Source organism: Lupinus angustifolius, chromosome LG19, assembly GCF_001865875.1.
Source record: "Lupinus angustifolius cultivar Tanjil chromosome LG19, LupAngTanjil_v1.0, whole genome shotgun sequence".
NCBI lineage: Eukaryota > Viridiplantae > Streptophyta > Magnoliopsida > Fabales > Fabaceae > Lupinus > Lupinus angustifolius.
The window spans coordinates 4,900,423-4,915,078 of NC_032027.1; the positions used below are offsets into that span (position 1 = coordinate 4,900,423).

The 14,656-nt window shown below is 33.3% G+C and overlaps 2 protein-coding genes across 2 annotated transcripts; both read left to right on the plus strand.

Annotated features, from left to right (window-relative positions):
• LOC109334894 (putative E3 ubiquitin-protein ligase RING1a) lies at positions 1,283-8,840 on the plus strand. Its single transcript, XM_019570888.1, has 10 exons — positions 1,283-1,526; positions 1,651-1,693; positions 3,247-3,305; positions 4,665-4,746; positions 4,884-5,004; positions 5,091-5,132; positions 7,260-7,751; positions 8,002-8,109; positions 8,187-8,372; positions 8,486-8,840. The coding sequence occupies exons 1-10, from the start codon at positions 1,433-1,435 to the stop codon at positions 8,537-8,539; spliced, it is 1,281 nt and encodes a 426-aa protein (XP_019426433.1). The 5' UTR covers positions 1,283-1,432; the 3' UTR covers positions 8,540-8,840.
• On the plus strand, positions 12,683-13,544 carry LOC109333846. Its single transcript, XM_019569425.1, has 2 exons — positions 12,683-13,221; positions 13,255-13,544. Exons 1-2 carry the CDS (start codon positions 12,784-12,786, stop codon positions 13,390-13,392), a joined length of 576 nt encoding a protein of 191 aa, XP_019424970.1. The 5' UTR covers positions 12,683-12,783; the 3' UTR covers positions 13,393-13,544.

Consider the following 14,656-nt stretch of genomic DNA (forward strand, 5'->3'; position numbering starts at 1 on the left):
TACATCATTTATTCTTTATCATTATTGATTCTTCATAAAAAAAAAATAATCAAAATGAAGATGGATAATATATTTATCTTTACACTTCTTGCTATAATACTAGTAGCTCTGTGAAGCAAATCAACAAACATAATCACTGTGCAACTTTACCTTTTATAAACCCTTTATTCCAATCTAAATTAAGCCCTTCCCAAACTCCCACAATTTAGCCAAAACACCTACTTATATTACAAAGCAGTCATCGAACCTATTATCTAAACTTTATATTGATGTTCATTTTTGAATTAAGTTTTGAAGGAAAGTAGATATATACTTCAAAACCATGAAATATATATGATTAAACATATCTGTCAAATTATTCTGTCTCTACATCTTTCTTTTTATTCTAATCTCCAAATTCAACTCAAAAAATATTATTAGTACATGTGACAGTGTATGAGGAGGCCTTACATATATGTTTAAATGAATCCATAGAGGTCATTTCCCAACACAAATATAAGCTTCGAAACCTAAAAATTTGAGACACGGTTTACAATTACTAATAAATATTAAAAAGTGAAGTAACATCTTTAAGAGACAATAGTATTTATACCTTAACAAATATATCAATTTGATTATATAAATTTGATAAAATTATTTTTATAAAATTAGCAGTTTCATATTTGAAAATAAATTAGAGGTGACAAAATGGGATACTCGACCCATTTTATTCGTGCCCGCAAATGCCTGCAAAATTTAAGCGAATGTTGACATACATGTATTGTTTTAATGGACAAAAATTGCATGCACTGCCTATTTTAAAACGGGCTAAAGCGTATGCGTGCAGTCTGCATATATTTATTAAAAAATAAAAATAAAATTATACAATAGAATAAAAAAAAATTAAATAAAATAGTTGAAGATAATTTTTTTAATTTTTTTGATATTTTAGATGAAATAGAACAAGTTATGATATATTATAATTTTTTTGAGATATTAAATTATATCATAAATTATTTATAATAGTGGGCGCCGGCGTTATCCAATAAAAATGATGATATTCATTACTAACAAACAGAATGAGCAAAGCTTCTATGCCCTATTTGGAAAAATTTATAGGCTATATGAGCCGGCTCATTGACTTTGCCTGTTTTATCTATTAAAAGCAATTATTTAATTATCCATTATTCGTAATTAACAATTTTTTATATATAAGTAATAAAAATAAAATAAAATAAATAAATAATAAGTAGAAATATAGAGCAACGATGCGTTCGGAACCCAACTCCTTTTTTCTATTTTTATTTTCTTTACCTCCCAAGGTCAATGGCGTCAACGTCAACCTCCGCCGCAGATTTCACTTCGCAACCGCTGCTTCAGGTTGCGCTGAGCTAAACTTACTATAACCGTTCATTTCTCGCGACTGTTCATTCCGTTGTTGGAGAGAGAAGCAATGCCAGCACAGAAGCAACGCTCCAACGAGACTCCTGAGGAGGATTTGCTCACTACCGTCGATAATAACAATGAGGTTCCAGTTGATGAATTCGGTAGGTGTCGTTTTGTTATAAACTTCTGCGTTTTGATTCGGTTAATTTTGTTCCTACTTTTTCATCAGTTTCTGTTATTTCAATTTGTTATGTTCCTTATCATTTTTGTTTCTTCTTCTATCAGAATCTGATCGAAACCATTCTTCGAGCAACGGGGACAAGAAAGAGTATGTTGAGTTCAATCCTCTTTGCACATTCCTTTTACGGTTTTCTTCTATTTAGATGACTATGCTGCTGATTGAATTTTCAATGTGGGTTTTGATTCTTTGTTTGCATGTTTTTTGTGTTAAGGTTTTTATATCTCGTGTATATGAGCCATTGGAAAGTGTTTTTCGTTAATCCATTAGTGATCGCTGTGTCTGGCTTTTATGTATCTTTTCGTTTTTGGTGGAGTCCAATGTTGAATCTTTTCCGAGGGATGATGATTTTAACTTCATTCCTATGTGTGCATGTTGTTGGTTTGGGTTTTATTATGTTAACATTAAATATTTCCCGGTATTAACATCAATTCCTATTTACTCAACTTGTCTTATTTACCAACTTGTTTAAATAGTCTATTAAGGTTGCCGGGGAAGGATTATATCTAGTTGCATTATGTTTCTCCTTTTAGATTGTTTGGGGTACCTAAACCTTGGGGTCAGAATGTCAGATGATTGCCCCCATCGACGAGATAGGTCTCGATCTCAAGTAGAGTACTTATAGATAATCCAGATCTCTGGGAAGATCCAATCCCAATTAACTTAGTTGATGTGGTCCACCCTTGCCAGTTGTGTCAATTGTTGTTGGTCCCCTTTTTGAAATTGAGTAGAAACAAATAGAAAATTTCAGATAGATAATAACAGTACATTCTGGGGAGGTCTGTTTGATATCCAAAACTGGTCAGCACTCAGACAAGTGGGGAATGTTGGGGTAAACCAGAAAAGTTTGGGTTGAGCTGGATCTAAGATCCAATCATACATCAAAATGATGAACTTTGCTCCACCTGAAGAAAAATGTAATGCGGAAGTTCTGATGGTTCCAATCTCGTGGAATGCGACTACATCATGTTCTTATATCGAAAATAAATTCCTATATGGAAAAGGCATTTTTATGCATCCAAGATGAGATTACTTACACAATTATGTAAAAAATGTAATATGAATGTTATGTTCCATTGCCATGGGCTTGTTCTGTGACTGTGAGAAGCATTTTTACCTATCTTAGAAGTTACATCAATTATGGAACTAAGGTACATTGGCTTATCCATTTATCCACATTAGAATGGAATGGTATTTTGATGAGCATGCTACTTTGTTAAGCTACGAATGTGAAATACTTGTATGCATGCCTAACTTAATATGTTTCTTTGACTAAGACACACTTGGATGAAAGCCCTCCACTTTAAGTTGAAAGTAGTTATATCTCCTTTTATCCTTCATATGATTATGGAGAAGGTTTGCATATCTTATTCTTATAGCTTAGCAAAATTCTCTGAAAATCAATTTCATATTATTCTTTTACAGCATCTTGGCCTTTTCATTCCTAGGGGCTAGGATGATAATCTTTTATTGAATCAGATAAAGTAAAATGGACTGCATCTGTTCCAAGGGTTGCCACTGTCTTAACTTTAGGCATTTACTTAGAGCAAGGAGTTGAGAATTTGGCATTTGACAATGTTCCATCCCCGGAAAATATTAAATTATATGATTTGATAAAACCTCTTATTGGTGTTTATTTACAGATATGTGATTATAAACTTGGCCGATGTACGCAAAGAAGTTCAGTGTCCTATCTGCCTAGGTATGTAATATATAGCATATTCTTAAAACGTCCTGTTGTTCCTAAAGCATTCGTTAGTGCAAGTATCTATAATTTTAATAATTTTTTTTAGTAAGGCAGACCACCAATTAGTTCAGAATGCCTTTTACTTGGAAAGATAATTGTTATAGTTCTAGACTTCTAGCAATGAAAAGACAATTGTATGTTGCCTCACCCTTGTTTTTCCATTCACATTAGCTGGGGAGGTTAGGACAGATGTAACTTCTATGCCAGGCTTACAGTTGTAGTTATTTCATTGATTTCATCCATTAAAAGTGCATTACATTCAATTAGCTCATTAACTGGGACAGTCTTTATCCAGCACTCCAATATTGTAGGGGACATGAAAAATATTATTGTATAACCCTTTACATAGTAATATGCAAAGAGACTGGCATGCTTTATTGCATGGTTCCTAGATGTTCCTTTTGTGTTTTTCAGAGGATTTCTTATCCTCTTGTAATAATGTAATATTCTCCCTTATATTCTAATAATAAAAAGAAAAATGTTATTGTAAATTTACATATTTACAAGTGCATACGAAGTAATCATGTCGGAGACCTAGATCTTTGACATATTTATAATTTTATAGTATTGTCACACGATTCATGTAGCAATATTGGATAATATTGTTATTTGATTATTTATCCAAAATTAAAAAGGTTCTTGAATTGTTGATACAAGACACTAGTGATTTTGATAACCTGTCTAGGCAACTGTCTAGGCCTTATAATTATTTGTTGGACAGCTTTCATGTTGATTGATGCATAAGGCATATTTATGCATCTAAGAAAACATACCATTGTATTTTATTATTTCTGGGTTTACTGTGAAATGTGACAAGAATATCTTTCTCCTCTAGCTAGCATCCATGTGTATGTGTGACTAGATTTCTTTTTTGTTGTTATGGTTTTATGATGACATGGGTCATATGGTGACATATACAAGTAATAACTTATTTCCAAATATGGGGTGTATTTTCAACTTTAGGCCAGTAGAGAGAGAAGTCGGAATGGAAATTAATTCACAACTTAAGTGAAATCTAGAATATGATAGGAAAATAATTAGATATAGAAACAAGTTGACACCCATCACCTAGTTTCCAGTGTCAGATTCTGAATTACCTCTTGGTATTGCATGCCGAATTGCCGATGCATTGTATAGCAACGAGCCATAATCTATTTTCTTGCATATTTATTTCCCAGTATTTGGAATTTATGGATTTTGTTATTGTTATGCTGTTCATGCACTAGCTTTTGATGATACTGTACAAGATATGCTGGATGCAGCATCATAATCATTTTATTTTTACATGTCCTAATTATCATATTATGCATGTAGGAATCATTCGAAAAACAAGAACTGTAATGGAATGCCTACATCGCTTTTGCAGAGAGTGCATAGACAAATCTATGCGCCTTGGGTATGTATGCCCTCAAACCATCACCTTCTACATTACGTTATTGTCTCATAGACTTATAGTTAGGATGACCGTGCTTTATTTGCTGCAAAATTTTCACTATTTCCTTTTCTAAATAGTCTGGGCTGGTTTTACTGTAGTAACAATGAATGTCCTGCTTGCCGCACACATTGTGCTAGCCGGCGCTCATTGAGAGATGACCCTAACTTTGATACTCTGATTGCTGCTCTCTATCCTGATATTGACAAGTATGAAGAAGAGGTAACATGTACATACTGAATCTTGGATTAAAAAATGTGTTTTATTTGAATGAAGAAATCATTAAAAGGTTCTGGGCTCTGGTCTAGGAATTGGCTTTGCATGAAGATGAGAAGACACAGAATAAGCTGGTGAGACTTCACTTGACATGCTTAAAATATGAATGTTTTATAAATTTTCCAGTGATTGATCCTATTGTATGACAGCATTGAGTTCTAACATTAGCAGAAAAAGTTAATGCCTTGGTAGCTGATAGCCTAACCCTAAAAATCCTTAACCTCTGGTACACTTCCCCTTTCGTTCATCCATATGCTTCGAACTGAGAAGGCTTCTGTTTCAGTACATACTATCATGATAAGGAACTATTGAACTTGGATCTCCAATACTCTAACTGTCCAACACATTATTTAGGTCTTGGACTATAGAGTCAGAAATGGATTAATTATATCACGTTCGAAATTGTAGAGTAGGTGCTAGGTTTTCCCTAGGTTATCCTTTCTATAAGCAGCTCTATAAAACGAGCAGTAGCCAAAGGTATAATCCCAGTTCTTGTTATATTTATGATTTTGCCTTAGTTTCACAAGTTGCAACCGCTTCAACATTCAAAAGGATAAATGCTTTTTTCTATTTAAGCAAAAGCTCTTCAAAAGTGGCGGATTTTATTTAGGATTTTCAGATCCTTTCTTCTTGTTCTTATATTTAGTTTGATGGCTTTACTGATATATCTCATGGTAAGTCTTACAAATTTAAGGACAAATATGTTCTGTCATAAAGAAAGCTAGAGTTATCAAAATAAAGGGTTGAAAGGAATGGGCGAGGGAATTAGATTAGGAGGTGCATGACTTGTTTTGAATGTATGTTTTGCTCTTGTGAGCTAGTGCAAGTGTCTCCAGGCTATTCGTTAAGGATAATATTGTTATTGAGATGATTCCTTTTTCTCTTGAACCCTTGGACATTTTCAATTTGGTTTAGTTGCTTATCAATAGGATTAGGAAACACTAGCAAATGAATAAATGAAATAAAACCAAATAGTACATCAATAATGAACTAATACACACCGGATAATGAAAATGGTGAACGCATTTAACATGATTATCTTCTCTAGCTTTGTCTACTATTAAGTATATGATTTGTCTACTATTTAAGTAACCATCAGGGAGTGAAAATGATGAAAGCTTTTATTATTTTTTAGTTACTTGTTCAAACGGTAGTAGATAAACTCCCTTTATGTATGACCATGTTATCTTAGTTTCACCTCTTGCTGAGTATATAATTGTTAACCCTGTAACCCATCATTTTGCGCTTATTATTCTTGATTGTTACTGATTGCTGCTTTATCTCATGCTTTCTACAGCAGAAAACTCCAGAACCAGTATGTTTGTTAGGTTGTACTCCACAATCATCAATTTCTATCCTTTGAGTTTCTGGGATATCTCCCAGTGAACTTGGCTAGTGTTTGAGCTGTTTGATTGTGAACTGAGGATAACTGCATTTTAAGTTAACCCAATAAATGGGAGAACTGCCGGACTTGTTTCTTTTGAGAATTTTAGATTTTTTTTCTTTCCACGTTTGAGCTATCTATGAAGTATTTGGACTTCTGTCTTGGAAGGGAGTCATTTTGGCTCTGATCTGAGTAAGGTCGGATAAAGATGCTGAAACACATCAAAAGGAACATCACGATAAAAAGGAAAAAAATGTTTGGGCACCATTTTTGTGCTGTTGCTTGCAATTGCAAGGGCAATATAAATAGTTTTAGTGTATAAAGATCTTAGAACATTTTACACTGAGATCAAAATGCAGTATGCCTTGCCTATTGTTTATAGGTCAAACAATTTGTGTTTGAGAAACTTCTAATGCTACACACATGCATGCCTTCACACACAGATATATGTGTGAGTAAAGAGAGAACGTATATTTTAAAGTTTTCCCAACATTTTCTGGTTTGCTTTAAAGTTTTTTTGGGTACTATCAAGGATATCCCCTCATCTTATGGGTAAGGAACTAATCCCTTTCGGGGTGCATGGCTGTCTCCCAACAAGTGTCGCTCCCAGGAATTGAACCATTAACCTTTTAGTCTCTCTGGGGATCCAGCAAGGCCTTACACCACTAGATCAACGTTTTTTTGGTGTTTGCTTTAATGTTTGTTTCTTATTATCTTTGCACTGTTTTTTATTTCCTGGTTCTTGTTTGTTTCACTTTTCCCAATTCTATTTCAACTTGTAATATTGGTAATTCAGTGGTTTTATCTTTTTAAGAAGATCCAGGATTCCATTGCTCGGACTTTTCAACGACAAACAGAAGCATTGGGTAAGAGACGGAATGCCAAAGCAACAGCGGTGGCTTTTGCAAGGAGATCACAAGGTAACTATCAAACTTCACATCTGAGAAGAAAGAGAAACATTAGAAATGGAGGTGAATTTCAGGTATCCAATGGCAGTGAGGATATGAATAGTAATGGTGAGGGAAAGGACTCATCTTCTGGTGATGAGGAGGCAGAAACCAAGCCAAAAAGAGGCAAAAGAGGGGCAGAAACCCGATTTCCTCAGCATTTTGCTACTACTAATGCATATGCAGCTGTTGATGAAAATATTCCTGAGTTGAGTAAAGAGATCATAAGTTCGTCTAGTGCACTTGCTTGGGGGAAAAATGGCCACCGCAGTCACAATCGGGTCAATGGTAAGAATGCCAGAAACAGTCGCCTCTACAGACTGGCTGATCATCTGCGTAATTCAGAAATAACTGACGACGAGGTAATTTATTTTCTCTAGTCGCGATTGTGAGAAGACTAATGGGCTATAAACTATCACAACTTCTGTGGCTTTCAAAGGTGTTGAATCTGTTTGAGAATGGAGATCCTATGCTAAGTGCTAAATTTTAAACCAGTGTTCCAGATTCATATAAAAGACTGCTATGTTCTTTTCTGATTTTTATTTTTTGCTTTGCTTAAGCACTTATACTGGAACAATGATGCGATCAGTGATTTGGTCTATGTTATGTCAGTTGGATATCAATATCATGGTTGTCTCTTTGGATGAGGAAAGCATACCAAGTATGGAACGGCCATATCTTCGCTGCAAGTCTACTTTCTCAGTCAGTCTACTGTGCCAGGTTATTTTATTTCCAGCTGGAGTGACATTTCTCTGCACTATGTCTCTTATTGATTCTAACTGTTTATCCATCTATAGTATGTTGCACTTCAAGCTGCTGTGCAGGCTGATAAAGTTGAATTATTCTTAGTAAAAGATCCGCAAGCCAACATCATACGAGGTGAACGACTAGTTGATGCAGACAAGGATGAGTTGCATTTTCTAAGCGAAGGAAGAACTTTGGCTGAACTGAAAATATATGATAATCTCTGCCTTGACTATCTGGTAATTTCTCAAAGTTGACTACGTTGTTGTGTGTATGCATAAATGCCTAATTATTTGATTCTTACCTTTGTTACAGTGCTGATCTTCTCTTCCATTTTTTCTGTTATTTACAGGTCATGGCTTATAAAGCAAATTGCAGGACTCGAGACACAGTTGAGCTGAGCTGAATGAACGGTCACCTCAACCATTCTTTGCTAAGTGCATAGTTAGACAAAAAATTGAAAAATCTCAGGTACTTTTATTATCTTCAGCTTCTTTTTAAAGATATCCCCCATATTAATGAAAAGGGGACTGAGGCTATTATGTAAAGTCCACAGGAAATGAGAACCACAGATGTAGGGACCTTTGACACATTTTGTGTGTAGTTGTGTGACACCATTGAAAGCTTTGGTTTGTTTTATTTACAATTTTGTTATTACTTTTACAATCAAATTTGCACTGAATGCAGATTATGAATGTTTTTATCAATGCTTGGGTACGTTTAAAAATTGGTTTGATTATGGGTTTAATTAGAGTTGAAGATGGTTCTATTGTTAAATCATTCACTTGCAATCTTCAGCGTTTGCACTTTTGTAATGACGGAATTGTGCCATTTATTCATGGCCTTCAGCTTGCAAAATTATGTTATTGTCAAACTTGTTATCGAACTTGATTCCAAAGTAGCTATCCAACTAAGCTCCTTCCGTGGCTCATGGACTGGATAGTAGTGATTTATCATGCTGGCCATTTGGAATTATAGATACGTGACACAAGCAATTACATATATCAGGTTTTGTAGTATTAACTGTGCAAGTGAACAACCTCACGTATGTGACATGAAAATACAAAAACTGAAGGGAGAAGGGGAAACATGAACAAGATGTGAGTATGATAGGATATGATACTTTTAGGTTTAAGTGGGTGGGTAAAGAAGATAATAGAGTAAGGATGGGGTGAGGGAGAAGAATGAGGTGAAAAGATGTAGGAGGCCAAATAGGAAAAAATGAATTTTTAACATTTTACTTAAAATTTGGGGGTTGAAACTTGATCAATAGGGTAAGAATTTAAGTCCCTAAAAGATTATGGGCTTTCTGCCTAGTTGGTATTAAAAATATGGAGAAAAAAATATATAAACGAGTGATAAAATTACAAGATATTCGGTAATATGTGTGCAGAAACATAGGCCAAGAAATATCAACCATATCAACCATATTTCACGCTAATGCTATCAATTTTATTAAATTTGGGTTGGTTATCCACCTTGATAAAGATATTGGATTACCTGTTTGATCACTCTGTGGCTTTTATATATATCCCCAACCACTCATCTCTCTTTATCATCCCCGATCACTCATCTCTCACTATCACCCCCAACCACCGTGTCCCATAATGAAGTGCCATTGTATGCAATATTTTCATATATTCTATACTAAATTGTACTTGCATTGCTATAATTGCAGCAATTGCTGAAATTTAATAGAAAAGCCAATATATGAACTATTGTGTCCCACCATGACCGAGGAGGCCAGAACCACCATATCTCAATATTTTTGTTTTGGAAAGATATTAATAAGGTTATTCCAATAACATCACTTAATAATAAAAAAATCTCACTATTCTCCATCTCTCATCCCCAACCACTGCCTCTTTGCTCCAACACGATGCCATGTGAATCATCCTCCTCTACCAATACGACCCGTTATATTTCATTATTTGTAGAATTCAGAAAAGGGAAATTAAGAACACATTTCATGATTTTTCTCCTGGGTACATGATACACCAACTCTTCTTCACCTTCACCAGAGGAACCCATCATTTTCAGATCCATAAACACTATTATTGAGATTTCACAAAGAAAGGTAGAAGAAATAAGAAGAGTGAATGAGCAACAAAGGGTTGGGATGATAGAGGAAGATGAGTGTGATTTTTTTGTTTATTATTTTTTAAAGTAATGTTTCTAAAATAATCTTATTAGCATTCCTATCTCTCCAAAATACAAAGGTTATTTTGACAAAATTTTATGGCACAATACTAACATGTATCCAACTAAAAAAAGAAGTTTCCTAGGATAAGATCTCATATATATAATTAACTCGTGTAACTTAATTTGAGTGTAAACGGATTTCTTTTGTATATGTATATATATTAATCAAACATGACAAAACAAATAAAAATATTAATACTCATTAGATCTGATTAAAATTAAAAGTTATTTAATGATTATATGATCATAATTTCTGTTTAAATTTTGACTATTCAAATAAAAATATTAATACTAATTATCTCACCATAATAAATATCCACATGATTCATTTCAATTAAGACAACATGCATTCTTTTAAACTTGGCAAATAAAAAGTTAGAAAACTTAACAACTACCTAATAAAATATTATTTTATATTATTATTAACAACTTAAGTCTATAACTTAGTCTAGTGGTATAAAGTTTCATTAGATCTCAAAAAAAATTAAAATGGTAAAAGTTTGATTTTTGAGAGCAATACTTATTAAGAAGGACAATCACATACATTAAAGTGATTAATTCTTTACCTATCAGTGATGGAATACCTTTCATATAGTACCAAAAAATGGTATGTTTACCACTATTGAGGTGGCTCTAGTTCAAACCATGGATTTTTCATTTTCTAGAATAAATGGTGATTTTTAAAATGAAGATGATTCATTGCAATCTTTTGAAACCCACATCAAACCCCAATATGTCTTTTATTAAGTTCAACTGGTTTAACGGTTAAATCATCTGATTGGATCGAGTGATTTTATATATATTAAAGTAGTATATTTTTATCTTTTTTGGATAGAAGTAAAATAAAATATTAGGCTATTATTCTATTTTCTTAAATGAATTGTCCGGTTCACTTTCTATATTATTCCGATTTAACAAAGTTTAACACGGTCGGACCTGAATTTTTCCAGTTCAAAGTAGTTTAACCCTTATTAAGTTAATACTGCAAATCAAAATCATTTTCATGTCCAATCAAAGATCGTATTGACCAGTCGAGTTCAGTCTTAACAATACTAGTTCAGAGTGATAATTTTAATTTTAATCCGTTCAAACTAGTTTAGTAGCTTGTATAGTGTGATGTTTACTAGTTGAACCGGTTAATTTAGTCTAATTCCAATGGCAGTGAGTATTATAACTACTATTGTTATGGCCTTAAGGGTCATCTAATATTGTCTCCAAAGTTAGTAAATACGTGCATTCAACATTTATTTAACAAAGTACAGGCCACCTTTTTCAATTAAATAATCTATATTATTATATATGCTATTTTAAGTGATTAATAGGTATTAAGACTTAATAACAAAAATATTGGATATTAATAACATTAAATGCTTCTTACAAAAATCTGGTGCCATTCATTTAGCTAAAAGGTCATTTAGTACTTTATGCATATTATATTAATAATGATAATTTCTTATCATTAATGTAATATATGTATTGTCAGTTTAAATATTTATATTCAGAAAATATATTCATTTTCATTACTTCACTTATATTTTAAAGTAGTCAAATAATTGAATACTAAGATTAAAGAATACAATAAAAATATAAAAAGATCTTATATTATCAATAGATATATATCTAATATTCTCTAATTCTTAATTCTTAGGAAATGTGCAAAGATTGGATTGGTCATTAGTTGTCATGCATTATACCCCCGCAACTTTAATAAATAACCTTCATTTCTCTCAACCAATTTAAAGTGAAAATGGGCAACTTAGGTGCCTTTTACTCTGTCATTAACGCCCCAAACAACTTTGCAGCAAAAAAAATGAAATTTACGTGAAAGCCTTACTTATCCATTATGTGACTCCTTTTAAGCCTCATCTAATTTCACTTGACTAAAATGCTAGCACAATATATTTTTGTCTCGCAAATTGTGTTACTTAATATAATTAATCTGAAAAACATTTAATTATTAAAATTTTAATTTAAATATATTTATTTCAACCAATCACATTAAGTAGTATATGAAGTAGCACACTTTATGATAGAAGATGTGCTTTCCCCATTGAGTACCTCAGCACACCGCTCCTATTCAATCTATTCACATTTTAATGCATTTGTCTACCAATCTCTCCTATGTACTAAAGAAAACTCAATACCCCATTTTGAGAACCATGTATCTCTTCTAATATCATTTTTTCTAGACTCATACTAATGAAGGACATGCCATTTTTTCTGCTCAAGAACTCCTTAGGAGCCAAGATGAAGAAAGGCATGAGGACTTTCTGCAACAACAACAATTCGACCTCCACTTTCGATCAAAACAATAGTAGTACTATTATTGACAAAAGCTATCACAACCAAGGTGACTTGACAAGCAAGGTAAGTTCTCCTTACTTGAAACAAGGTGACAATTCAAAGCAAAACTCATCAACACTAGAAGATCTCATACTACAATTAGAAATGGAGGAAGATTTGGCTAAGAAAGTGAAGCATAATGAGTATAGAGGAATAAAGGAGAGAATGTCATGTGTGAACAACTCGGACATCTTGAGGTCTGCAAGAGATGCCTTGAATCAGTATCCGCGGTTTTCGCTCGATGGTAGGGATGCCATGTATAGGTCTTCTTTTGGTACCATAGAAGGAAGAAGATCGGTTTGCAGCGAGATGAGTTTAGGAGAAAGGTTACTGGAAGAGAACGATTTAGTCTCGAAGTTCGATAAGGCTATGTCTTTGCCCTCGACAGTAGCAGGGGAAAGTGTAGTGTGGTGCAAACCTGGTGTTGTAGCCAAGTTAATGGGGTTGGAAGCTATGCCAATGCCAGTAAGTAGCAAAAGGTGTAGCAACAAAGAGAAATTGAGTAGTAGTGCTATTAGGAGGCAAAATCTAAGGAGAATATTTGAGAGGCATGACTTGGAGAGGAAACTAGCAATGGAGATGCAGGGTTATCATGGCGTTAGAAGACACAATTCTGGTTGTTGCTCTAAGAATGGTTATCGTATCGTGAAACCGGTTGCGCTAGAAGCTCTGGCTGGTGGTCCGGGAAGTTTTCAGCCCCATAGATATGCTTAGAATGAGTACTCTAAACTCAATAATAGCTACTATACGGATTTTTATTTTATTTGTAAGTTATGCAAATGCAAGTAATGCATATATACAAAGCTAATAATGAAAGAAGTTTTATCTGCATTTTAATGTCTCTAATTTTTTGTTCCATATTTTTATTTTGCTGCTGTAGATACACATCAGATCTTGATTTAGCTATTGAAGATCAAAATTCATGTTCTTTGATATCTAAAGTAGATCTATGCATCAGTTGGGACTTATGACTCCTTAACATGGTATTCAAGGTTCCGTACCTCATAAACAAATTTATGTTAAGAGTAATGTTATATCTATAATCAAAATTTGACAACTTCTCTGGCAAAAAATTAAATTATTTATATCTCTGACTTACTTTTCATCTTTTACATATCAAAAGACTCGTAAAAAACAGAAGTACAATTAAAGTTGTTAATTGCCATGTTATGTTAAACTAAGAAACATAGTGCATGATTTTCTTGGAATTCCACAGAAAATAAATGAGTCTAGTTTCAATGGGTTAGATACTGTTATCACATGGTCATCAAACTAAAAAGAAGACAAGTAGTGACAAGGAATCATACAGCATTTTAGCTTATTCATGCATAACATTTCATGTTCTAGCTCTTAGCTAATAAGTTCCATATGGGTAATTTGCAAACAACCAATTTTTCTAAAAAGGTAAGCTACTCCCAAAATATAAAGGTTTATTAAATAGATACTGAGGCTGTAAGGAACTAAGGATGAATCACTTAGTCAAAGGAGCTCTATACCATATCAAGATACAATCATTCTATAACCCTTCAAGCAGGCTTTTGAGTGCTGAGAGAGCATTTGCATATCATCGAGTCACAATTCGATACAGTTTTTGTCGGCACATCTCATTTAATTTCTCATTAATTAATATACTAACATATTTAGATATTTGACAAAATATTATTAGGTTGATATAGAGACATAAAAAACTTTTAGTATAGAGGATTTAGATTCAAAATAGTCATAGACCTAAATTTAAAACATTGATCATAATTAAGGCTGTCAAAAACCTACAACATGATTTTCTAGTAAAACTCCTTTAAAATGCTTATGTTATCTTTCTAAAAGAGTTGATCTTCGACTATGAGCAAGAAACACATTAATTGAAGAGAAAACGTTTTAAAGGTGAAAAACAAATTTTTCTAGGTGATGGCAACATAGTCTGAGTTCACATGGGCCAATGCTTAATGCTGGATAGGCCGAGATGAAACCCCACTTT

What these genes read in the sequence shown, in the direction of transcription:
- LOC109334894 (XM_019570888.1), top strand. Translation starts at nt 1,433, where the DNA reads ATGCCAGCACAGAAGCAACGCTCCAACGAGACTCCTGAGGAGGATTTG. An exon ending in GGTTCCAGTTGATGAATTCG is followed by an intron (nt 1,527 to 1,650) that starts GTAGGTGTCGTT and finishes TTCTTCTATCAG; the next exon opens with AATCTGATCGAAACCATTCT. An exon ending in AGCAACGGGGACAAGAAAGA is followed by an intron (nt 1,694 to 3,246) that starts GTATGTTGAGTT and finishes GTTTATTTACAG; the next exon opens with ATATGTGATTATAAACTTGG.
- LOC109333846 (XM_019569425.1), top strand. Translation starts at nt 12,784, where the DNA reads ATGGAGGAAGATTTGGCTAAGAAAGTGAAGCATAATGAGTATAGAGGA. An exon ending in AAAATCTAAGGAGAATATTT is followed by an intron (nt 13,222 to 13,254) that starts GAGAGGCATGAC and finishes AAACTAGCAATG; the next exon opens with GAGATGCAGGGTTATCATGG.